The following is a 26807-nucleotide window of genomic DNA, read 5'->3' as shown; positions in this document are numbered from 1 at the left end:
GGTCAAGGTAAACTGATATTTGAAAGGAAGCTTAATTGTTCCACTATTCAAGAAAGGGAATAGACAGAATCCACTCAACTACTGACCAGTATCACTGACCAATGTTGTAAGTAAGATACTAGAAAAGCTGATAAGAAAAGTTTGGGAAAACAGTCTAGAAGAACACAGTATGATAACACAAAGACAGTTTGGTTTCAGAAAAGGAAAATCGTGTGTTACTAATCTATTAAGCTACTCTGATAGAGTTACAGAAACATTACAGAAAAGAGAAGGATGGGTGGACAGTATCTGTCTAGATTTCAAGAAAGCATTTGACAGAGTACTGCACTAAAGACTTTTATTGAAACTGTACCATCAAGGAGGTATCCAAGGAAATCTGGACTGTTGTATGCAGGATTTTCTCAGAAAAAGGGAAATGAGAACATTAGTAAGAGGAAATTACTCATCATGGAGGGAAGTGGCTAGTGGAATTCCACAGGGCTCAGTGCTGGTACCAATTGTGGTTTTAGTGTATATAAATGACATAATAACACTGGAAATGGAAGCTATCAAAGTATGTTTGCGGATGACGCCAAGATACAAAGGAAAATTACTAACACAGATTCTTGCAAAGAGCTGCAGGAGGAATTAAATAAACGTCATAAATGGTGCGGTAAATGGCAAATGGAATTTAATGTGGACAAGTATCATGTAATGAAGTTTGGTTAAAGTGAGAAAGACCAGATTGGGATTATAAGTTAGGAAGATCAACCCTACACATATCAGAAAGGAAGAAAGATCTAGGAGTGATTATCAGTAACAGACTGTCTCCAGCTGACCACATCAGTGAGAAGGTACGTAACATGTATTCATTGCAGGGAATATGTGAATAGCATTCACATATGTAAAAGAAGACATGCTGGAAAGATAATAACATCATTCATCAGACCAACCCTGGAGCATGCATCAGTAGTCTGGAATCCTCATCTCATAAAACACATAAGATTGAAAAAGTACAAAGGGCAGCTACAAGATGGGTACCAAGCTTAAAGGATCTAAGCTACAAACAAAGACTAGAAAATTTGAATCTACCAGCACTACAGGAGAGAAGGGAAATAGTAGACATGATTATGCCGTATAAATGCATCTCAGGGAATGAGAAAATAGACATAAATGAATATATAATATATGGGGAAGCATCAGCAAGAGGACACTGCAAAAAACTACACAAAAAGAGAGGCAGTAAAGACGTAAGGAAATTCAGTTTCCCTAATGGGGCAATTGATCAGTGGAATGCGCTACCGAGTGAAATAGTGTGTGCCAAAACAATTCATAAATTTAAGGATATGCATGATAAAAATGGTTTAATACACGGAACAGTACAAGCTTGACTCATTCCTGTAAAGATACAGTTAGGTAAGAACTGTTAGGTAAGGGTAGAGCAGAGAGAGAGAGAGAGAGAGATTCCTTCCCACAATATGATTACAATATCAGTTCAGTAATCTCTGTACAAATGCTTATGATCGCACTGTACACAGTATTGTATGTGTACAGTACACTTCTGTTCGGTATGGGTATTTGTTTCAATACCACAGCCAGCCACCTTAGCTAAGCAGCCTTAATGGGATGGGTTAGGTTTGGTTAGGTTAGGTAAAGATAACCTATGTAATTTTGCCTGGGAAACACATTGAGCATATTGTTTGAGAAAGGCCTTTGGTTATTTTTGAAACGATGGGGCGAGCGTCGTTCCTGGCGGAGGGTTCCCAGTGGCCACCACGCATGTAACACAAACCACAAGCCACAAGTAAATGTACAGTAAAAGCCCCTGTCTGCCTCTACACCTGGCGGGAGTCCCCTGGCCTCTGGGATTAGTGTGAAACCCCCCACCTCGCACGCCTGTCCACTTCCCTACCGATTGGTCAGAGTCGCCTGGCAGGCCTCATTAGTCATACACTGCCTGAGGCAGTGATGTACTGGTCATCTGCCATTGCAGTCATGTGCTAACCCTTGCCTGAAACAGAAGTGAACCTTATATGCAGATGTCAGTTTGCCGCATTTTGCTTCCTCTGTGCTCGGATACAACCATGGGGTGCAATATGGCAGAGCTGTACTGCTTGCCGGCCAACACAAGCCCACACCTCAGTTCCTGCCTTTGCTTTGCCTCAGTGACTCGCCTGCAAGAGTGGCGGTGACTTCAGTTGCTTTTGTGGTGGTTCCCTATCTTCTTCAGGTTGTGGCCCTCCTATGGTGTATTCTCGTGTGTGTGTTGATGGCCCCACCACCTCCTGAGAAGTGGAAGAGGAAGGTTCTGCCTCTGGAGAAGTAACGTGAGATATTGGGCAAAGCTGATGTGGGCTGGACCACAGGACACTTTGTGAATATGATATAGCCTGTTCAACATTGTTTGATATCAAGAAGTCATGTGACAAGCTTACACAGTTCAGACAGGACTTCAGTGAAAGCACACGTAGGGGCAACAGGAAGATAAAGGCCCAGGCCTGGCACACCATTGTCGATCGGTCGACATTGTTGTGGTTTCACCAGCAATGTGGTGCCAGTGTGCTAGTGTGTGGGACCAAAATGAAGGCTGCTGCTGAGAAGTTTACAGTACATGGCTGCACAATGCACCCGACTTCAAGGCATATGAGGGATGGCTCTTTCACTTCAAGCTTCGCCTTGGACATACTGGCTGTAAGGCACATGACGAGGCCTTGGACACAGCAACGGAGGAAGTAGATCCGTTTTGCCAGAAAGTGCAACGCCTCATCGAGGATGAGGGCCTTGCCTTTGGCCAAGTATATAATGCTGATGAAACCGGTCTATTCTACCACTCCATGCCCACCCGCACCCTGGCTGAGGAAGTTGTCCGGTCGGAAGTTGTCCAAACAACTTGTCTCTGTTTTGTGTTGTGCCAATGCTAACAGAACGCACTACCTCCAACCCATTGCTGTTGGGTGTGCAAAACAACCATGTTTTCTCCGTGGGTTGATGGGTAGCCTGCCTGTTTTGTGGTACCATTCTTTGATGGCCTGGTTTACCACTAAGATATTCAGAGATTGATTACACAGACACTTCATCAAGGAGGTTTTCTGTTATCAAACGGAGGTCCTTTTTTATCACTCGCGACCAGGTGAAGCCACTCCTGCTCCTGGACAATGTCCCCACGCATGTGTCTGAGAAAGATTTGGTTGCTTATGACGGGTGGATTTGGTGCATGTTTCTACCACTTAATATGACTGCTCTGATTCAACCAATGGACCAGGGTGTTATTGTGGCAGCCAAGAGACTGTACCACCGGAGGTTCCTGAATAAGGTGACAGTGGTGCTGGAGGACGAGGATGGGGCTGAGTACACATGGGGAGCAGACTTTGCAGAATCTTTGGCGTTACAACCTGGAATCTGCAGTGTTCAGCTGGGTGAACGTGTGGATGGAAGTCTCCTTGAAAATCCTCGAAAGTGGTTGGTCTCGCCTCCTCTAGGGAATCGAAGCTGAGCACGACTTTGAGGGTTTTAACATGGATGATTTCCACAGCTACCTTAGAACAGCAGGAGAACAGATGGACGTCAATGACGTGATGGATTGGCTGGACGAAGACGTCAGCGATCCTGGTTACCAGACCATATCTGGTGAGATCGCTGCTGCTGCCTCTGTGGGCATGGAAGAGACCGATGAGGATGAGGATGAAGACCCTGACTCACAACCCACTGCAACTCCTTCACTCCCTTGTCTCAGTGTCCTCTGTGGTTACCTGGAGGGGGTGCTGGAGTATGCCAAGCACCCACACTGTGACAGGGAGATGGTGCTGCTGAGCATGACGATGGAGCTGCAGGGAGTCGGGATGCTGTCATCCTCCGGCAGAATCGTCAGTCCTATCGTCAGACCAAGATCGACTCGTTTTTCAAGCATGCGACCCCCATGAGTGCCAGCCCATTCTCACCACCACCACCACCATCTCCACCACCTCGTTTCCCTCCTTCACCGTCGGACCCGCAACCGTACACGTCAACAGCCATTGAGTCTCTGTTGGACATAAGTTTGCAGCTGTCTTCGGAGTTTCCTGAGGTGGGTAGGCCACCATCATCACACTGTATGTTACCAGTCATCGCCCAGCTGCAGCAGGTTCAGGAGGAGGAGGAGGAGTACTGAGACATTTGCAAGGCATGAATGTTGGCCACTAGACCACATGAGACAACTCTACACTTGGAGCGGTGGCGTCTTCGTCGTGGGTCTACCCCCCAGAGGCTGTCGAAGAGAAGAGGAGGACAGCATGGGGGCCAAACCACCGCAAACCCCCCTGGCGTCCTCACGGGGCTCGAGTACCTGGGAGTGGCTTCGGTCGCCCGGGCAAGTACCACATCTCCCAACACAACACACACAACAACGCCGTTTTTTCTACACCGAGAAATGACTCCCCGGCTGCCATTTCTCAACGACTTCTTCTAGCCGGGGACATTGAGAGCAATCCAAGACCCACCAATAAATACATATGTCCAACATGCTCAAAACCTATCACGTCGAGCCGACAGACAAAGGGTTCAGTTCAGTGCAATTCCTGCAAGAACTGGACCCATTACACCTGCACAACACTTGCATCCAGAAAACATTACACAAACACCTGGACCTGCTCCATATGCTTCTTCCCCCCACCCATCAACCCCCCTTCCAATCCTACTCCTACTTCCTTCACACCTCCACAACCAAACCCACCGACCCTTCCCACACCATCCAGTCCCCCAGCTCCTCCCATTCCAACCCAACCTAATCCACCTCAACCCTTACCTCCATCACAACCTCCTCCTACCCTTTCCCCTCCACCCACACCACCTCCCCCCCATGCTGCAGCAGCCAACACACATCGCACACACAACATAAACATCCTTCAGTTAAACATAGATGGCATAAACATCAAAAACATGAACTCACACAATTCATCAAACAACAGAACATACACATTGCCATCTTACAAGAAACAAAACTACACAGAGCACAGAAAACACCGACACATCATAACTTCACCACCATTCAACAAGACCGGGCCGACGGTGGCGGCGGTGGACTCATCACCCTGGTACACAAATCCATCAACATTGCAGATACCAGTGCACACACAAAGTCCCTTCTCCCCCCACGTGACACCACAACAGAAATACAATCAATTAAAAACGCACTGGCAACAAATCACACATAACAATCGCTAACACATACATTCCCCCCCAATTGTCCCTCACAGTACTACACAATTACTCTCCACAGATACACCACATCACCAACATACCCAACATCATCCTGGGTGGCCAAGTCGTCGGCCTGGCATGTCAACAACCCTGACACAGACAGAGGGCTGGTACTACAATCCCAGACAGACCACCTTTTCATACTAAACAGTCTAGACTAACATACCCATATCCCACACCAAGCCCTCTTCCTCCCATCATCTCCAGACATCACCTTCTACTCCCCAAACCTCGCCCCCACTACATCCTGGAGAGTGGTCAAAACCCTAGGTTCTGATCACCTCCCAATCATCATCACTACCAAAACCAGAATCACCCCAGCCGGCCACAAACACACATACGCTATTTATAAGAGAGCCAACTGGGGGGCCTTTGTAACTGAAACAAAACAACATCTTGGAACACTAAACAGTACACCCATCACAAACATCAACATCGCTGTGCACACTTTCAATACAATTATACAAAATGCAGACAAAAGACACATCCCTAGAGGCAACAGAAAGAGAGACAACCCCAACTTCACACCAGAAATTCAAGGCCTCATCAGACAATGGGACACACTGCGACACTCCCCAACACCCCATACACAAGACACCATACAGCAAATACAAGAACTCAACACCCAAATAAACAGTAAAATATCAGAACAACAAACACTAAACTGGAAAAATTACCTTCAAACACTTGACCACAAAACAAACATCAGCAAACTCTACAAAACACTAAACAGCATCACACTTTCCAACAGCAACACCACACAATCACACGCTGCCATCACAACAACAGACACCATATCCTCAAACAAACAAGCAAACACTCTCATCAATAACTTTTCAAAAGTCAGCCATCTAAACCCCCATCCCGAAGACCGACGTATCATCCGACATAAGAGACAGTTCCCCACAGACCCAGACTACACACCTTTCACTTACAACCAGACGAAGCACATCATTAACAACCTCAAGCACTCATCTGCCTTGGACCAGACAACATAAGCAACATTCACCTTAAACACCTAGTACCACAAGGCATACAAGCACTCGCCAACATATTAAACTACAGCTACTCACACAACATAATACCCAACATCTGGAAGCATGGCAATATCATCACTATCCCTAAACCCAACAAAGACCCCACGTTACCCTCCTCACACCGCCCCATCACACTCCTCTGCACCTTCTCTAAAGTCACTGAACGACTGGTACAACCTCACATTCCTCTAGCCCAGTCACAACATGGCTTTAGGGCACTACACTCCACAAACACCCTTCTTACAGACCTTACACAGAGAGTTTTTGATGGCATGAATTCAGCTAGGCCACCACACAGAACAATCCTAATCACACTAGACATTAGCAAAGCTTTTGATGCCATCCCCCACCACAACCTCACAAACAAAATACTCAACACAAACATACACAATAGCACAAAAAGATGGCTGGCAAACTACTTAGCAGGCAGATGTGCACACGTAACATTTGCCGGTCAGTCTTCCAACATCAGAAACTTCACAAACGGCGTCCCCCAAGGATCTGTTTTGTCCCCTACACTCTTTAACCTATACATGCACGATGTACCCACACCCCACACACCACAGATACACATAGCTTCCTATGCAGATGATATAACACTTACATGTACGCACCAAAACGCAAACACAGCTGCACACATCATTCAACCTTACCTCAACACAGTACATAAATGATTCACCACAAACAGGCTCAAAATAGTCCCAGCCAAATCTACAGTGACTCTTCTCACAAACTGAACAGCAGAACACAGTCACATACCACACCTCACCATAAACAACACTCCCCTACCACACACACACACACACCCAAAATCCTTGGTGTAACATACAATACATCAATGTCATTTAAACAACACATCACAAACATTAAAAATAAAATAACACCAAGACTCAATGCCTTGAGGTCACTTGCCCATACAACATTCGGACACAACAAAGAAACCACCACCACAGTATACAAACAATACATATGTTCAGTGATGACTTATGCAAGCCCTTCCTGGGCTTCTGACCTCACCAAAACACACTACAACACTCTACAGATCATACAGAACAAGGCCCTAAAAATAATCACAGGCTGCACAGCTACTACACCCACAGACCACCTACATCAAGAAACCAAAGTCCTCAAAGTCAAGGATCACCAAGACATGAGAGGCACCCAGTTTCTTGCTGCAACCTCCACAGCCCACAACATCCACTTCAGTACATGGCAGCACATCCACCCACACCAAGGAACATCAAAACAACACCCAGCACACGATACCATACACAAATACTGTCATCTCTCCCCCCTCGCCCACCTCAGACCAGGTTCCAGAAGCATATCCACACTCAGATCACTCGCCGCTCCGTTCAGTCACTTAAAGACAACACACAGCTGCATGCACGGCCTCCTGACATCCACCCTTCTGAATCCTATCTTCCTTGTGAGGACAGGGTCCACCTGGCCAGGCTGAGATGTGGGCACCATCCAGCCCTCTTAAGCTACCAGAAGAGGCTGGATGACTCTGTTGCTGATGCCCTGTCCAGGATGCAACACAGCACCCCATACTATTAAGCACATTATGGAAAACTGCATTGCACACAATCACCTATGCCAACAACACAACATACACTCTTTGAGAGCTCTGTGGGAAAGCCCGGTCTCGGCCATGGCCTTCCTAAGGGACTCGGGGCTGTTCTGCCAGACCGCCTAGGGAACAACTACTACTACTACTACTCTACACCTTCTGGAGGTGTGCGGGTTAAGAAGCCTGTCTGCAGTGAACTGGGTGTTCAGTACCCCAACCGAATGTTTTTTGGCAGGTAACTTCAGGTTTCTTTCATAGTTTCCTTGGTGTAAAAATTTATTTAAGATATTCCGATATGTGTTTTGATGTCAAAATATGGCAGAATGATCTGAAAACAGTGCCAAATATTGGAGGGGATCTGTACATTCTGTACAGTAGTGTATAGGCAGGGTGTTTTTTGGTTTTCAGTGTTTTTTTTTTTTTCATGGTTTTCTTGGTGTTGGAAATTATTTTGGGTAATCCTTTGTATGTTTTGATGTCAAAATATGGCAGAATGACTGGAAACCACTGCCTAAATATGGAGGGATACTGTACTTATAGTAGTGTTTAGGTAGGGTATTTTTTGGTTTTCATTTTTTTTTTTTTTTTTTTTCATAGTTTTCTTGTTGAAAATTATTTTTGATAATGCTATATATGGTTTGATGTCAAAATATGGCAGAATGACTGGAAAACACTGCCAGATTGAGGGAGTATTGTACATACAGAAGTGTATTGGTAGGGTGTTTTTTTTGGTTTTCAGTGTTTTTTCTGCATGGTTTTCTTGGTGTTTGGGATTACTTTGGATATTCCTATGTGCTTTTTTTATATCTAAATATACCTGAATGACCAGAAAACAATGCCAGATTAAGCATAGGTACTGTACAAATAGGTTAGGTTTAGGTTGGATGTTAGGTATAGGTTGGGTCTGTGTATGGTAGGGGAATAGTGTTCATTATCCAGATGTTGCCACTACCCAGACATGTCATTGGGTCTATTATGTCTGGATAAATGAGGGATTACTATATATAAAGTGAACATCTTTAGTTTGTAAGATCGTAAATAATAACATGCATAAAATGTTCAGTACAGTATTTGAAAAGTGCTTAAAATTAAGTACACCACACGGTATGGAAGGTACAAGCTACACCTTCAGTTCCTCTCCATGATTCAGCTCCTGCCAGTGAAGGCAATCAGGAGGAGGATTCACTGTTCCTTGATGATGACCCTGAAGATAATGAATGGGTAATGATTTTGAAGGATTTGCAAAGATCCTTCCCCAGGTGCTGATTGATGATAAACACTTGGCAAGGGGGGGGGGGGAGTAGGGTGAGCCAAGTGAGTCGGAATGGTTACGTAGGAAAATTTTTTTTTTTTTATTACTTATAAGTTTTATTGTGCCCAACCCTTGCGTAAATTTTACTGTGTAATTGAATAAATTATTTATAGTGGCATTTGAGAAAAGTTAAGAGGCAAATGATATTGCCATGAGTTAAGGAACTGGTGGGGTGAAGCAGTATGATGGCCATGACACTTTTCGTGTATGAAAATATCATCTTTGTGTTACATATGGCCTTTTTCAAGTCTAAACCCTACTAAAATTATACTCTGTTATGCAGTAAATTATTTATAGTGGCATTTGAAAAAAAAGGCAAATGGGACATTGCCCCGAGTTAGAAGGAACTGGTGGGGTGGAGCAGGATTGTGACCACGACGCTTTTTGTGTATGAAAATATCATAGCAGGGGGAAGTCCATATGTTGCTTTTATCGGCGTTTCCCTTTTTTCAGAGTGGCTTGGGCCCCAGTTAGTCCATTCTAGTGAGGTCTTGCTGTAGTCGACTACCGTAGTGAATATTCCCCATATTTCTTCAGTGTTATCCACCTGTAGTAGCCTAATCCAGCTGGTGCTGGAAATTTCCATCATCATCCGGACCTCCTTTCCCACCCAAGGGCAGGGTGAGGATGGAAATTTCCGTACTGATATTATCAAAGTTGGCATTTTTAAAGTTAGGAACTGAAAGGCTGTTTATACTGGTCTTACAGTTTATATTAATTTCAAGACTAATGGTACAGTATTATGATTGCTGTTGCTAAAATTTTCACCAACATCACATAAAGTTAATATAGTAGATCATTGTCTGTTGCTAGGACAAGATTGAAAATATAATTTCTGCACTTTTGTGTATTTGTTGCCTGACTTAAAAAATTCATCATCTGTCAGTTCTAATAATTGTTCCATTTTTTGTCTGTGCTCAAATTTTCCCAGTCGGTATTCAGATTATTAAAGTCCTCTCAAATAATGCCATCTGTTTTTTATAGCTGATTTTGTCATACAGTATTATATAATTTTCCTAGTCTAACTTGGGTGTTCTGTACATTACACCAAAAATAATGTGTTTATTACTTTCTGTGAAAAGTTTGACATACACTACAAAGAATCATGTATTTCAGCAAAGAATCATATATTTCAGCATTCAGTTTACTGATTTGTACTGTATTTTTATGGCCTTTAATACATGTTAGAACTCCTCGCCAATGTTTTTAAAAATATTCTGTAATTTTGTAGCGATACTTCTCTAATAAGAGTCTTGTCACGAGGGTTTAACTGTGATCCTGTAATCATAATTATGTCAGGATTTTTAGTAGTTGCATAATTAACTAATTCATCTTGCTTTGAAGTAATATTTCTCACATTCACCTTTGATATCTGTTTCATTATACCCATTATAATAATCTTGTTTATTTTTTTTATTGAATAGACATTAAATTGAACAAAAGCTACAGTCTCTCTCTCTCTCTCTCTCTCTCTGGGGGGAAGGGGCAGTGCTTCACATTGTCCAACAATAATCCAGATTTTCAAGTGGAGGGTGGGGGGCAGTAGGGGGCTAAGACTGACTGAGGGGACCTGGGCCGCCCAGGACTCCTCATAGCTACACCACTTTTGGTGTGTACATTAATGGTGGCATCACATCAGAATTTGTTTTTCAGAAAATTGACACCGTTTGATGATTGGAACAACTTCAGTGTGAGTGTAGCCATGGACAACATAATCATTATTGATGAAATCAGTGAGTGTTCAGTATTGTTGTGGTTTGCAAGAAACAGTGTTGATTATATATATATATATATATATATATATGTACAGTACATCCCCCTAGTACACGCCTATATGGGCAGCAGAGGACGTCGCGTACTAGGAATTCGCGTACTGTGAATACATAAACTTATGGGAAAAATTACATATGGGCAGCACTCCCCTTCATGGGCAACCCTTGAGATGCCTCTCAGACCTAAATATTGTACTATACAGGGAAACTGTCTAAGACTTATTACCTAAGATGAAGTAAACCTACAAAATCATGGCTTTACTAGGTAAATCATTGGTGGTAGGTGGTGGCGACCATCATCCACTCACTTAATGTAGTGCTGCCTACTTCTTCCTTAGCCTTTATCATTCTTTTTCTGTTCCTGCCCTCCTCTCTTCCTATATCTCCCATCTTTCCTATCACTTCTTATTGCTCTTCTTTCCTTTACAGGTGGCTTTACATTGAGTGACAAGCCAAATGGTTTCCTGTAAGCCAAGAAACCATTTACAACACTGGGTAGGAACCATATAACCAACCCATATGTGCTCCCTACGTGTCAACAAGTGGGTCGGTGGAGGGTTAGTGCCCCTTCCCGTACAACCAATAACTCAAAGTCAAATGGCCACCCCTTACGGGATTATGGCGTCTGGCAGTAGATAGATAGATAGACCTTTACTTGTTATCGCTTCTTAGGGGGCAATGTTGCGTACTTGGGGTAACCCCGGATTTAGGCCATTCGTTGCTGCCCGTCTCGCTCACAAGGAGTTCAATTCGCTTACTTAAAAAAAAAAAAAAAAAAAGGAAAAAAAAAAAAAGGTCCTCGCGTACAAGGAGGATCGCATACTCAGAAGTCGTGTACTGTGGGGATGTACTGTATGTATTTTAAAGTTAGTGTTGATATTTATTGCAGCTGTTGAATATATTTACATTTTATGGAGTCCTTCATTTTAATGTACAAAAGCAGCTATGTTGTGTTCTTATTAACAGTTTTTTATCATTTGACCTCTTTGGTATGATGGTGTCTTTTTTTTTTTATAAGTATATTATTCACTTAGATACTTTTATTCATATAAGAGGACACTGTTTGAATTGAAGCCAGTTAGATATATTCTTCGTTGATCTTTCCATTCCAAGAAATCCTCCTTTAGTTGAATAATTTAATCAGCTGGTGGTAGTATGAGTAAATTAGGCTACGAAGGGGCTAAGCTTGGTTCTGTTTATTGTGGTTTGATAAATTCAAGAATTAATTTTACAAAAAGTTACGGATTACCATACTTCCTGACATATAATGTGCATTGACATACAATATGCACCCATGAATTGGCAAAGGATATTTAGGGGAAAAGTAATTACCCAGTTTAATTTACTAATTTTTCATTTTCACCATCCACCAATATCTTGTGAGGGATATAAGTTTGTGATAAATTATTAATTTAAAGTGGAAATACTGTACACTAATGCACAGATCTTTAACAGCCACCATGAGTTTGCTAAAATCAGCTGACCTTTGTGTAGAGTCTACCAATGCGCTTAACATGATGCAATCATTCCATGTTTCGTTGTGTTTGGGCATCTCTAACCCACAGAATGCTCACCAGATTTGCTGTTTATTTATGATGTAATTATGATATTGCATACTCATCTAAGTCTGCATTTTGAAATCTTGATTATTGATTAATAATAAGGAGAAGGATGGAAGTTTAGAGGCCGCTTGAAAGGGTACAACATGGAAGAAAAGTTGCAGGTTCCATGAAAGCAGTGATAAGAAACAGAGAAGTGAGCATGGAAATGAAAAATCTACTACATGACAGTGTTGTGATACCATCTCTAATGTATGGAAGTGAAGCTTGGACCTTGCTGAAGGGACAGAAGTCAAGAGTGAAAGCAGTGGAAATGAGTTATTTGAGTGGAGCATGTGGAGTCACATGGAGAGACAGACTGACAAATGAGGAAGTGAAGGAGCATTGGGGTGTGGATGTGGATGTGATAGGAAGTGTTAGGAGAAACACACTGAGGTGGTTTGGCCATGTGGAGAAGATGGAGAGTGAAAGACTGACAAAGAGAGTGTATGCAAGTGAGGTGGAGGGGGGAGAGGGACGGGGAGGCTAAGGATGAGATGAGGGTTTGGAGTGGAGAGGTACAGTCACCACTCATTATACAGTGGGGTTACGTCAGGTCATACCTTTACATATAACAAGCTTATTGTAAATCAGGAGATTGAAATACATTATAAAAGGGGGGTTACATCAACTCATCTTCCCAAAGTCACCTACTCAAGACTGAAACAAAAATGACAACCCACCTTAACCCCTACACCGCGGGCTTGTTTACCAATAACTTGCGTGTGCCGCGGGGTTATTTGGGCTCCGACAGACTCTCAAAAAATATTTGCCAAAAATCAGTTATTAGTCCTAGAATAATAAAATTATATATGCTTATGGCACATACCTTCAGCTTTCTCCTGGAATGATTGTTGAGCCTTCGTCGGTTACCGTAGGACTTGTGGAGACCTCTGAAGTAGGGTAACGAAGTCTCCACTTTACACTTCCCGACAACCCGTAATATGATTACCACAGCCAGATACAAACACTATAAACACTATTCTACAATTTTCAAGTAGTTTGGGATCCATACTAAAAAAAAAAACTGTGAAAGCAATGGAAATTACGAGCGCGTCTGATCGTCGCACTGGCACTAGTTCGCTCTTGGTAGTCTGTCATTTATTATTCATAAAACCCCTCACACTTTATATTTCTATTACTATATAACACTTATATACATCTATAGTCTTTATCCATAAGTTTCCTTCAGTAGTATTAGTTTATTGTCACTGTAGGGATTCAATTTCTTTCAGTAAAATACGTAGCATTCACTTTCTCGTCCTGTTCAGTATACTGGCATTGAGAGTGAATGTCACTTTCATCTTCACTCTCATAACTCATAGCATTCAGACATGCTAGAGTGAAACTTTCACTTTCATTACTCCTAGGGTATATACTCGTATTCTTATAATACTACTCATTTACATTTCTATTTACGTTCTCTATTTTATTTACGTTATTTACATTTCTATTTTATTTACACTGTGTTGTGCACTGTCACTTGAAATAACTTATAAAACTATTTTCCATTGTTCACGTATATTTACATTCATTACTTTCACTTGCTGTTTACACATTATTTACACATTATTTACAGTTCCACTTGCACTGTTTTACTCAATAGAAAGATCGTAGTCACTCTTTTATCAATTGTCAGCCCTTTACCTCTTTCCACACGAGGTTTAGTAGGGGGTAAAGGTCACAGGGCCATTTGCATGGGGGTGAAAAAAGGCCTTGAAGTCAGCAAGAAGAAACATACGTACTCTCGCTTCGGAAGTTGAGAGAGAACTGAGTGATAACGGAGGAGGGAGGACCACCAGCGTAGAGGCCTGCAGGGGTTATTCAGAGTTACCAATATTACTTCTTGAAACAGCTAAGTCTAGCACTGATATGATTGGCAGGAAATCTAGACAATACATTATAAATTTGGTAGTTCCAGGTGAATGTAAATATCACTTAGGTTGCTCCCTTCCCTCCTTACATGTATATTTATTACGAAAATAGATTAGAGGCCTACTTAGGAGATATATATATTCAGAGCTACCAATGTTATATCTTGAAACAGCTTTGTCTAGCACTGATATGATTGGCAGGAAATCTAGACAATACATTATAAATTAGGTAGTTCCAGGTGAATGTAAATATCACTTAGGGTTCTCCCTTCCCTCCTTACATGTATATTTATTACGAAAATAGATTATAGGGCATATTTCAAGGGGAAAAAAACAGCGAAAATTAGCGAACGAGTGCACGTGAGGTGTTGTCAGGTGATAATTAGCCAATTCCAGGTGTATGGCACTCTCACTTACCTTATTTCTTTCTTGTATATATTATTTGGTATAAGAATAGGACATAGGGCTTATTTCAATGGATGAAATCAGTGAAAAATTCCAGGGAAGATTTACTTAGCGTAGCACGGCCGGGCAGGCGAGAGGATAGGGTAATGGAGGGGGGGTAGGGAGGGGAGTCAAGAACGGGGAGAAATGGCTAAATTGTCAACAATGGATGGGAGTACAGATGAGATTAGGAGTGCTGACTAGTGTTGGACATTGGCAGTACCGATAGATGATACAAGCCCCCACTTGGAAGCCCGGGAGAATTCAAAATAACACAGAATCACAAAAGCGACGCCCCGCGGTATGATCCCTTGCTCCCAAGCGTCACGAAAGTGACGCCCCGCGGTTAAGGGGTTAATCACTTCCTGTGTTGGTCCAAGTCGTCATCATGTCGTCCGCCCTGAGCTAGTGCATACAGGCTTTAGTGGTCAGCCTCTGAGTCATACAGGAACAGGATACACATAAATGAGTGGAAAAGACAGGGCTTTGAAGGGGTGGTGGGACTGCGCAACTGAACCAAAACAATGCTCTGCATGCCGGGGCCGTGATTTTGCCTGAGACGAGTGACGGCTGCCTTGCGTGCGCCAGGCGCTTCGTATGAAATTTTCAGATGTCAGTATCATTAGAACGGGAAATTCATCATGAATCGGATTTTGGGGTGTAACTTTTTTGTGGATGTGGTTGAAAAGATTAGGAGAAATACACTGAGGTGGTTTGGACATGTGGAGAGGATGGAGAGTGAAAGACTGACTAAGAGGGTGTATGTGGGTGAGGTGGAGGGAGGGAGAGGGAGGGGTAGACCGAGGATGAGGTGGAGGGATAGAGTTGAGAGGTATATGAGGGAGGGGGGGGTGAGTTGGGGGGAGGGGAGTCAGATGGTGGGTGACAGAGTGACTTGGAGGCGTTTTGTCTGCGGCCACCCTTTGCGGGATTAGGGCGTCGGGCTATAGATAGATAGATAGATAGAACTTTTTTGTAATCGTTGTAGCGAATTATCGTATACCAGTTCAGTGTATAATGAGTAGTGGCTGTATATGAGAGAGGGTGTGTGTGAGCTGGGAACAGGGCAATGAAATGGCAGGGGACAGGGTGACATGGAGTCGACTTGTTTGTGGCCACCCCTTTCGGGATTAAGGCGTCTGGCAATAGATAGATAGAGGGTATGCAAAAGATGTAATAGCACGCACAGGTTGGGTGAGTGGACTTTCTGACCACCACTTGGTGGTGGTGAAAGTCAAGGTTCAAGTGCAATGGAGGAATAGAAAGAGAGAAGGACTGGAGGAAGTAGTCCGTACAAGAAGGGTAGAAAGATTGCAAGAGGATGAAAAAAAAAAAAAAAGGCAGAATATGAGAGAGAAGTGAAGGAGCGATTGGGTAAATATGATTTGGAGCAGATGGAGGAGGTGGAAGGTGTGTGCAAAATATTCACAGAGGAAATTTGTGCTGCATGTGAGGTGAATAGAGGACGAAAGGGGGTGCAAGGAACAGCATGGTGGAATGATGAGGGGAGACAAGCTGTGGCACAAATGAAGAAAGCATATAGTGAGTGGATGGGAAGCAGAAGCATGGAGGAAGTTGAGAGAAGGAAGAGAGAGATATATGTGGAGAGGAAGAGAGAGGTGAAAAAATTAGTAAGAGAGAGTAAGAAGAAAGTGGATGAGGAATTTGGAAGGAACTTGAGTGTAAAGTGGAGGGAATGTAAGAAAATGTTTTGGAAGGAGGTAAAAAGAGTTAGACAGGGTAATACAGTAGTTAGTAGGGGAGTGAAAGATAAAAATGGTTGATTGATTGTGGAGAAAGGAGAAAGAGTGAGCAGATGGAAAGAACCCTTTAAGGAGCTGTTAAACAGAGGAAATGAAAGTAATATGGGTATAAGTGGCAGGGGAATTACTGGGAGGAGGAGGAATGTGAGAAGGGAGGAAGAGATCAGTAGGATGGAAACAGTGGAAGAAATGAAGAAAGTCAAAATGGGGAAAGGCCCAGGAATGTTATGGACTGTGTGGTGAAATGCTGAAGCATGGGGAGAGATAGTGGTAGAATGGATATGGAAGATGTGCAGATTGATGCAGGAGGCAGGTAGAGTCCTGGAGGATTGGAAGTCAGGTATAATTATTCCCCTGTACAAAGGAAAAAGGGAAAAAGAAGTGTGTGGTAATCACAGAGACATTTGTATTCTCACTGTAATAAGAAAAGTACATGGCAGGATACTTATTGACCGAGTTAGGGTAGTAACAGAGGAATTAGTTGGAGAAGAACAGGGAGGTTTTAGGAAGGGAAGAAGTTGTGTAGATTTGATATTCCTTCTTATATCTTAAGTGGAAAAGTTTCTAGAGAAGGGAAAGAAGTTGTATGTGGCAGTCATGGATATGGAGAAAGCATATGACAGGGTGGATAGACAAGGATTGTGAAGAATATTAAGAAAATATGGAGTAAATGGGAAATTGTTGAATGCTGTGAAGAGTGTATGAGGTTACTAAGGCTGCAGTGTGTGTGGATAGTGAACTGTCAGAATTTTGGATTGAAACAGGGATGTGTCATGTCTCCGTGGTTGGTCAGTCTTTATATGGATTGGTTATAAATGAGATACAAGAGGGCAGTGGATGTTGGAGCGGCCGTAATGAGAGAGGGCAGCATTTGAAACTTCCCATACTGTTGTTTGCAGATGATACTGTATTATTTAGTGAACACATTGGGGAACAGCAAGGCTTGGTGAATGAGTTTAGGAGAGTGTGTAAGAAACTGAATCTAAAAGTGAATGTAGGGAAGAGTAAAGTTATGGTATTCAAGAGAATTGAAGTCACTGAATGTACAGTGAGGGTGGATGATGGAGAAACGGAAAAGTGAGTGCATTTAAATACTTGGGTAGTGTGATGAGTAAGGATGGAAATTTGGACGATGAAGTGCATGAAAGGGTACAACAGTAGAAAGGTTGCTGGTTCTTTGAAAGCTGTGATAAAAAATAGGGAAGTGAGCATTGAAATAAAAAAGTTGCTGCATGACAGTATTGTGATACCAACTCTAACGAATAGGAGTGAAGCTTGGACCTTGTTGGAAGGACACAGGTCAAGAGTGAGAGCAGTGGAAATGAGTTATATGAGAGGAGCATGTGGAATTACATGGAGGAACAGACTGACAAATGAGGAAGTGAAGGAGCGTTGTGGTGTGGATGTGGATGCGATAGAAAGCGTTAGGAGAAATTGAGGTGGTTTGGCAACTTGGAGAGGATGGTGATCAAGAGACTAATGAGGAGAGTGTGTGTGAGTGAGAGAGGAAGGGGGAGAGGGAAGGAAAAACTAAGGATGAAACGGAGGGATAGAGTGGAGCTGTGTATGAGAGAGGGGGGTGTGAGCTGGGGGGAGGGCAGTGAAATGGCAGGGGATAGGGTGACATGGGGTCATTTTGTTTGTGACCACCCAGTACAGGATTAAGGCATCTAACAGTAAATAGATAGACCATTTAGTAATTTGCTCATGGCTGTTGGTGGGCTTTGCACCTGTCTCCTCAACTTGGTGTTTAGTGAATGGTGTCATGGAATACTATAGTATATTGGCCTAGCATCCAGTATGGCAATGAGATCAGACAACACTAATGCACATGACTGATTCGGCACTGGACCAATAACAAACAATATGGAGGACATTATTTTGATTAGAGAAGACTCTAATCTAAGGCACGAGAATCCTGAAAAAGTTGTAAAGAATGATCAGCAAACTCACAAAATTGGTATTTGGCATGTTTAATAAAGGCAGTTATTAAAAAAAAAAAAAAGAAAATACTGTCCAAGATACTGTTATGGTGTTAGCATGCTGGCAAACACAAGGAGGCTGATGCATTGTGAGACTGATGCACTGTGATGTCACCTCTCCTGGCCAGTGCATGTTGTAGTTGGCTATGGCAGCCCGTAACTTACCAGAATAATGTACCTCCCCCAAAATTCCTCAGATTTCTTTCAGATCTGTGGAAGCAAACTGTACTAAGGTAAGTTTTTTGTTGAATATTTTTATTGTATACCTTACTAAAGACAGTTAGTACCGAAGTAATTCATGATGGACATGAGGCCACTGCGAGAGTATCCTGGATTTAGATTTCTAATGATTACAGCAAACCCTGATTATGTATATTATCTATTTTTTTTCTGTTTTCACTGTTAATAACTCAGAAAATTGCGTAAATATTGTCATCAAGAGTCATTTTAACCTGTAAAGCTGATTGCAGTTCCCCCAGTTAGCAGTAACATGTATGGAAGAAGTTGTGATATTTTGAAGGACATTGCGGGCATACAGTGAGGACCACCTATATTATTTCTCACCACTCCTTAAAGGTTTTCAGTGTCTGGGTATCTTACAAGTGTTATATTGAACAGGAAGCAGCTGTCTTGGAGAAGGGGATCGAATGTGGCGACCTCTGCTGTTGTTTGTACCTCTGCGCCTTGGTCTGGCTGAGATGAACCCGGTCTACATTCCTGGTCTCAAGGTATGGTAAATCACTGTTATAAGTTGCTTTTCCTTCATTTTCTTCGGCTCCAACATGTGTGCATGGATCAGCCTTGGTCACCTAATGATGGCTCTCCATGCTGCTCGGTCTCTGGCAGCCTCCTTCTTCAGTCCCTTATCCCTGAAATCACATTCTAAGACCTCATCTTAGGAATTTTCTGGTCTGCCTCTTGCAGCCCTACCCTCAGTGTCCACAGCTCTCACCTTCTGCACCCTGACTTTATTTTTTTGTTAAATTCAGTATAATTGCAGGCAAATGAATTATTTAAGCCCCATTACTGCCTATAAATAGTGGGAGATGGGGGCACCCACCATCCATTCGCTTGGTGTAGTGGTAACTTCAGGTGGCTGTACAATGAATGATTAGCCGGATGGTTTCCAGTAACTGGGGAAACCAGCTACAGTGCAGTACTGTGTTGGGAAGTAAGCACATAACCTAAATGGAAGGCTGGTGGTCTAATGGTTTAAGTTGGTCCAAACGATTGTGTCCCATATTGGTCTGAATCATGGGGATGGTGTGAATTAGTTGCTCAGATATTGCAGCTCAGAGGAAAGTTACTTGACACTCTTGTCGTAAATTCCTGGACTGAACAGCTAATTTTTTTTTTTTTTAATTCAAGGAAGAAAGAATATTTATATATTTATTTTTTTTAATGCAAGGAAGAAGGAAACAAAGGCCAGGAGCCTGCAAACCGTTCCTTCCGGGGGGAAAAAAAAAAAAAAATACAAAAGAGAGCCAAATTCAAGATCCGTTCATTTCGAGATACCTGGACACACTGCGTTTGAAAGACTGGAGATCATAGGAAGTAGGAAATACAGACAAAGGGAGACAGTTCCAGAGTTAACCTGTTATATAAATGAAGGACTTTAAGTAATGGTTAACTCTTGCATTAGAGAGTTGGACAGAAAAGGGATGAGAGTTTGTTGCTAGACGGGTGCTACGCACCTGTCATAGAGGTGGACAGATGCAAGCAGACAGTTCAGAGGAGCAGTAACCATTGAAGTAGTGATAGAAAAGAGATAAAGATGCAACAGTGCAGCGAAGAGACAGAGGTTGAATGGAGCCAGTAAGAGTTAATGAGACGAAAAGCCTTTGACTTCCACCCTGTTGAGAAGAGCTGTATGTGGGGAGCCTCGCACACATAAAAGTTGTACTGTACTCTGAACAGGGGCAAATAAAACCCACATATAAAGTCAGCAACTGTGCAGGGGTAAAGAAGGTATGGAGTCGGTTTAGCACACCTAATCTCTTTGAAGCAGATTTTACAAGAGATGTAATATGATCTTCCCGAGTGAATGAAACCCCAAGCATGTTCAAGCATGATGCAGGATTGAGCTGAATATTATTAAACATTAGTGGGTACTCCTGTGGAAGATTTTGTCGGGTTGATAGGTGTTAGAACTCTCTTTGATGCATTAACCTCTGAAAGACGGGTGTCTGCACATGCTGTCCAAGGGTACTAGGGTCAAAAAGACGGGTGTCTGCAAATGCAGTCAGGCAACACCCACCCTACCCGCCCCATCCTCCATTCCACCACACTCACGCACCCCCACCCCCCATCCCAGCTCCCCCTCTGTCCCCCCAACAACCTCCACTGTCTCCCAACTCTCCCAACTGCCCCAATCCCCCCTACCAACCCTTACCACCCATAACCCCCCCTCCCACCACCTCCACCCTCCCCACCCCCTACTCCCCATGCCCCCCACAACCCCCCATTCCCCCAACCAATCCCACTCCCCCACCATCCCCCCACCACCCCCACCCCTTACCCCTACCCCCTACCCCCTACCCCAACCACCCCAAACCCACTAACACTTATACCACTTACCCTCCCCCCCCAGCCCCCATCCCCTCCACATCCCCATATCCCTACCCTTCAAACCCCCCCACACCTCCCAAACCACCCCTCCAATCCAACCCCTCACTTCCCACCCCCATGCATCATCCCCCACCACCACACTCAGCTCCCACCCCCAACTCCCACCTCCCTCAACCACCCAGCCCCCCTTCTGCACCACCCCCAAACCCCCCACCTCCCTCTCCCAACCTCCACCACCACCGTCCACAAACCCCCCCCCCACCATATTGCAACGCCGATTATACCTGTCCTGAGCATGTGTCAAAACATGCCTTTAGGTCACTTGCCCACACAACATTTGGACACAACAAAGAAACCACCACCATATACAAACAATATATACTGTATGATGAATTATGCAAGCCCTGTTTGGGCTCCTAACCTCACTAAAACACACTACAACACTCTACAGACCATACAGAACAAGGCCCTAAAAATAATCACAGGCTGCACAGCTACTACACCCACAAACTACCTACATCAAGAAACCAAAGTTCTCAAAGTCAAGGATCACCTAGACATGAGAGGCACCCAAATTCTTGCTGCAGCCTCCAACAACCCACAACATCCACTGCACTACATGGCAACACATCCACACACACCAAGGAACATCAAAACAACACCCAGCACACGATACCATACACAAATACTGTTATCTCTCTCCCCTTGCCCGCCTCAGACCAGCTTCCAGAAGCATATCCATACTCAGATCACTCGCCACTCCATTCGGTCACTTAAAGATAACATACAGCTGCATGCATGGCCTCCTAATATCCACCTCTCCGAATCCTATCTTCCTCGTGAGGACAGGGTCCACCTGGCCAGGCTGAGATGTGGGTGTCATCCAGCCCTCTTAAGTTACCAGAAGAGGCTGGATGACTCCATCACTGATGCGTGTCCAGAATGCAACACAGTACCCCATGCTATTAAGCACATTATGGAAGCCTGCATTGCACACAATCGCATATGGCAGCAACACAACATACACTCTTTGAGAGCTCTGTGGGAAAGCCTGGTGTGGGGCCTCGTGAAGCGGGGGGCAAGTTTGTGGGGGGTGGGAAGTTGGGCGATGATGACGGTGTCGCCCGGGCTGAAGGGATTGGAGGCTGTGTCAGGGCCAAGGTCTAGAGTTTTTTTGTAGGTGGTGCAGTCGGCCCTTCAGAAGGTGCAACGGGTCTGTAGTGGGAGCGGAGGCGGGTGGTTGCAGGTGTTGGAGCAGTGGTTCTAGAAGGGGGGCTTCGCCGAATATCTTTTCATGGCCTTACTTTGGGACTCATGGCTGTTCGGCCAGACTGCCTAGGGAACAACTACTACTGCTACATTATGATGCCCGTCTCCTAGGGGTTAAAAACAACAAGATTACTTTTACCCCAGTCAGAGATACTAGCTAAGTCAGACATTAGCTGTGCCATGGCTTCATCTCTTGTTTGTTGAAGTAACTGCAGATGTGAACGTTGCAGGAATCGAATGGAAAGGTGAAGGGTGGAATCATCAACGTATGAGTGGATAGGATTAAATGTACAGTTTAGAAGCTCATTGATGAATAAAAGGAAGAGAGTTGGTGATAGGACAGAGCCCTGAGGAACACCACTGTTGATAGATCTAGGAGAAAAACAGTGGCCGTCTACAACAACAGCTATATAACGACCAGAAAGGAAGCTGTAGATCAAGGCACAGATAGAAGGATAGAAACCGTAAGAGGGAAATTTGGAAATTAAAGATTTATGCCTGACTCGATCGAAAGCCTTAGAGATGTCAAGTGCAGTGGCAAAGCTTTTGCCAAAGTCCTGAAATGAGGATGACCAGGAGTCTGAAAGGTAGGCGAGAAGATCGCCAGTGGAGCATCCCTGACGGAACCCATACTGACGATCAGAAAGAAGGTTGTGATATGAAAGATGCTTTAAATCTTTTCTGTGAAGAATTGACTCAAAAAACTTTTGAGACATAGGATGTTGAAGGAATTGGGCGATAGGTAGAGGGTTGGGAATGTCTTCGGGAATGGCTGAATGAGAGCAAACTTCCAGCAAGACGGAAAGGTACAAGTTGATAGACAAAGGCGAACGAATGTACCTAGGGAGGATGTAAGCACAGAAGCACAGTTCTTGAGGACAACAGGAGAGACCCCATCAGGTGCATATGCCTTGTTAGTATTGAGGCCAATGATGGCAGAAAATACATCAGATGAAGAAATTCCAATGGCAGCCATGAGGAAGTCAGAGAGGGGAAGTGATGGAGGAACAGCACCAGAACAGTTTAAGGTGGAATTGGAAGGGTAAGTCTGAATGAAGAGATCAGCTTTATCAGTGGAAGAAATAGCTACAGAGCCATCGAAGTAGAAAAGAGGAGGGAAGGATGATGAGGTAAAGTTGTTAGAAAGGTATTTGGCAAGGTGTCAGAAGGAACAGGAGGAATTGGAGTTGGAGACTTAGGAGCATCTAGTACGGATGAAATTATTTTTAAGCAAAGAACAGACTTAGCATGATTTTGGGTAGAAACATAAAAAAAAATGTGATTCATGGGTGGGTTGGCTCTGGTACCTTTTATAGGCCTTCTTGTTGTGGACAGCATTAGAACATGCATGATCAAACCAAGGCTTTGCATTAGTCAGAGGATATGAGAAAGGAATGTGTGCTTCCATGCCCGAGAGAATAACCTCCATAATGCGCAAGGCACACCCAGATGGCTCCTGGCCATGGAAGCAATAATCATTCTAGGGAAAATCAAAGAATATAATCCCTCCAATATCTGACGTAATAGGGCCATAGGCAGGTCCGGATAGTGGTCCTGTCCGGATATTGGGCCACAGCTTATGGACTTGTACTTATGGACCCTAACTCAGAGAAACACCTGTACAACTCCCTCTGGACATGCATAGCACCTATTTAAGACCCAAATGACACCAATAAGGCACATAAAAGACTGAAATAAATGCAAAAGAAGCATAAAATGAGGGTTTTGAGGTAGGTTCATACAATATTAAACATTCTGGTTACTGTCTCCTGGACTGGTACTTACGGACCCTAACCTAGCCTAACTCAGCAAAACACCTTCCTACTGCACATGCATAGCTCCTAACACCCTCTTCACACCAATAAAGGACATTAAAGAGTGAAATGAGGTGTTTGAGGTAAGTATAGTATGGAAAAAAGTACAGTATGAAACATTCTGCCTAATTACAGCAAGTCCATGGCCATCTCAATGAATAACCGCCTCCTCTCAGACTCTGACAGTAAGAGGGATTTCCTGAAGCACTTGCAGTACACTGTTCATGAAGTCTTGCACTGAACTTAGTCAATCGCACTCAGAAGTCCGTTCTCTTCACAGTGTACACTCTTGTCTAACTTATGCTCCATTGTAACTTACTAAGTGTTGCACTCTGCACTTTAACTTTTCCCACTCTTTTAACCATTTTCTAAAGCAAAAACAAACAAGTCTGTTTACGTTAAATGTTGTTTCAAAATTGTATTCTCACTCACAACTGTAAATCCTTAACACAACACACTGTTTTTTTCAGTGCACAACACTGTAAATTCCCGTGTGGTCTAGTGGAGAAGTTCTTGCTGTTTAACCCCTTAAACGTGGATCGTCGCGTTTGCGACGCTCGCCAAAAAGGACATCACGGCGGAGCGTCGCGTTTGCGATTTGAGTTAATTTTGAATAAACGCGGGCAAGGATGTTCCAGCTGGTATTGTCTATCATTACCACCACCCTTTAGCTACAATTAGCATACTTTACCTTTGTACTACTGACCTCCGTTGTTGCCAAGTATTGTGTTTTTCCCCCCTGCCCCCCCACCACGGCCCGGCCAGCCTGGCTGTGATACATGGCAGTGCTCTGACTGCTCAGAACTGTAAATCTGTGCTCTCCTCTCACAAGCAGTTTATGCTCATAGGAAACGCTTGTTTCCCCAGTTGTAACACTAGCTTTTTTTTGCACGGTTTGCCCCTGTTTAGCGTCAGTTTACCGCAGGCTTTCAAAGTGACGTTATGGCGAGTTCTAGCTCTTCCGAGTCAGTGCGAGCAGCCAACAGGAACGAGAATAAAGTGACGGGCGTAAGGCAGAATAAAAAGCGCGCCGCGTTGATCTTTTGGGAAGTAATATGATTGAAAATAATGTACTTTACATGTTTTTAGATGTGAAAATGGAAATGTTTGTTGAGTGATGGGAAGACCGCCGCCGCGCTGCATGTCGGCTGTACGCTTCGTTGATTTTAGCCTTATTTTCAGTGCTTATTGTACAAATACAGATTCCAAACTACCTCTACGTTGTAGTATAAAGTTTACTGTGACAGAATGAGGCTGTGGTAGAGGGGAAACCGGGTTGCTGGAGGTGTGAAAGTGAAGATTTGGTTACCCAACTTTGCAGTTCTCCACAAGTCCTTGGGTAGTCCACGAAGGCTCAACACCTGTCTCTGGAGAAAGCTGAATGTAAGTACTATCTGCCATACCAAGTATAATGTTCTAGGGTTAATCTCTGATTTTTGGCTAATATTTTCCTACAGGTACTCAGACCACAATACAACCCCGCCACTCGGGGGGGGGGGTCGACTGTTCATGGCCGCGCATTAGGGGTTAATCACTGTCAGAGTCCAAGAGTATCACTGGCAGGTGACCTAGGGGTGTGTCGCTGGATCATGGTGATGGCGTACCCACCGCAGACGACTCTGAAGACAGACGCAAACTCACGTCGAGCGGTGACTCCACCGTGGCTGATGTGCTGGGCTGTGGCTCGGAGCATGAGGGCCTGTCTTGGGGAGGCAATGGAGTGGAGCCAGGGCTGGGCACAGCGGGGGTCACGGGCCTGAAAAAACTGTCAGTGGTTGATTGACGCAAGGACTAACGATTCTGACAATCGATGATGTGCCGCCTGAAAGCAGGCACTTCCTCCACAAGTCTCAAGGGCCCCATCTCCCTGTCGCAGTCCGGGTGTTCCAGGTAGTCAAGAACAAACTCTAGGTGTTCCCGGAGTGCGCTCAGCTTGGGGATGGCTGGAGTAGTGTCACGCTGAGAGGAGTCCGCATCATTGTCGCCGTCCTTGTCGGAATCTTCAAGCTGGGTACTGACACCTGCAACTGAAGATGCGATCTCGACATCAGACAATGTCTGATACCCAGGATCGCCCTTGTCGTCATCCAACCACTCATGCACATCGTCCACATCAACATCGTCGCCATGCGTACGTAGCCGTGCATGGAAGTCATCCACGTCAAACCCTAGAAAATCGTACTCCACATCCATTCCGAGAAGCAGACGAGACCAACCATTTTCTAGAGTCTTGACAGGGACTTCCTTCCATGCATTGGCCCAGTTGTAGATTGCAGACTTGATGTTGTAGCGGCGAAGGTTTTCCAAAGTCCGCTGGCCTCGCGTGTCCCGTCCCTCCCTGCGCTCATCCTCGTCCTCGAGAACAACCATCACCTCGTCCAGGAACTTCCGGCGGTATAGGCTCTTTGTTGCCACGATCACTCCTTGGTCCATTGGTTGGATGAGAGCAGTCGTATTAGGTGGCAGAAACATGCACCTAATCCGGCCATTCTCAGCCACCAAGTCCTTGTCATACGGGTGGGCAGGTGCATTGTTGAGGAGAAGGAGGGTCTTTACCTGGTGGTGCGGGATTCCCAGTGTGTTCGTC

At 44.1% G+C, this 26807-nt stretch overlaps 1 protein-coding gene across 2 annotated transcripts in view; it reads left to right on the top strand.

The window, feature by feature from the left end:
• The window catches only part of LOC145417333 (cysteine protease ATG4B-like), a 387500-nt gene that overhangs the window by 161789 nt on the left and 198904 nt on the right, over positions 1–26807 (top strand). For both annotated transcript variants that reach the window (XM_080286013.1, XM_080286012.1), the window contains 2 exons: positions 10790–10869; positions 19188–19297. In XM_080286013.1, the coding sequence (XP_080142139.1) occupies positions 10790–10869; positions 19188–19297 (190 nt within the window). The remainder of the gene's footprint in view (positions 1–10789; positions 10870–19187; positions 19298–26807) is intronic.

Source organism: Coenobita brevimanus, chromosome 110 (assembly GCF_032717465.1).
Source record: "Coenobita brevimanus isolate Jiangsu-jjx chromosome 110, ASM3271746v2, whole genome shotgun sequence".
Taxonomy (NCBI): domain Eukaryota; kingdom Metazoa; phylum Arthropoda; class Malacostraca; order Decapoda; family Coenobitidae; genus Coenobita; species Coenobita brevimanus.
This window is presented reverse-complemented; position numbering and strand designations above follow the sequence as displayed.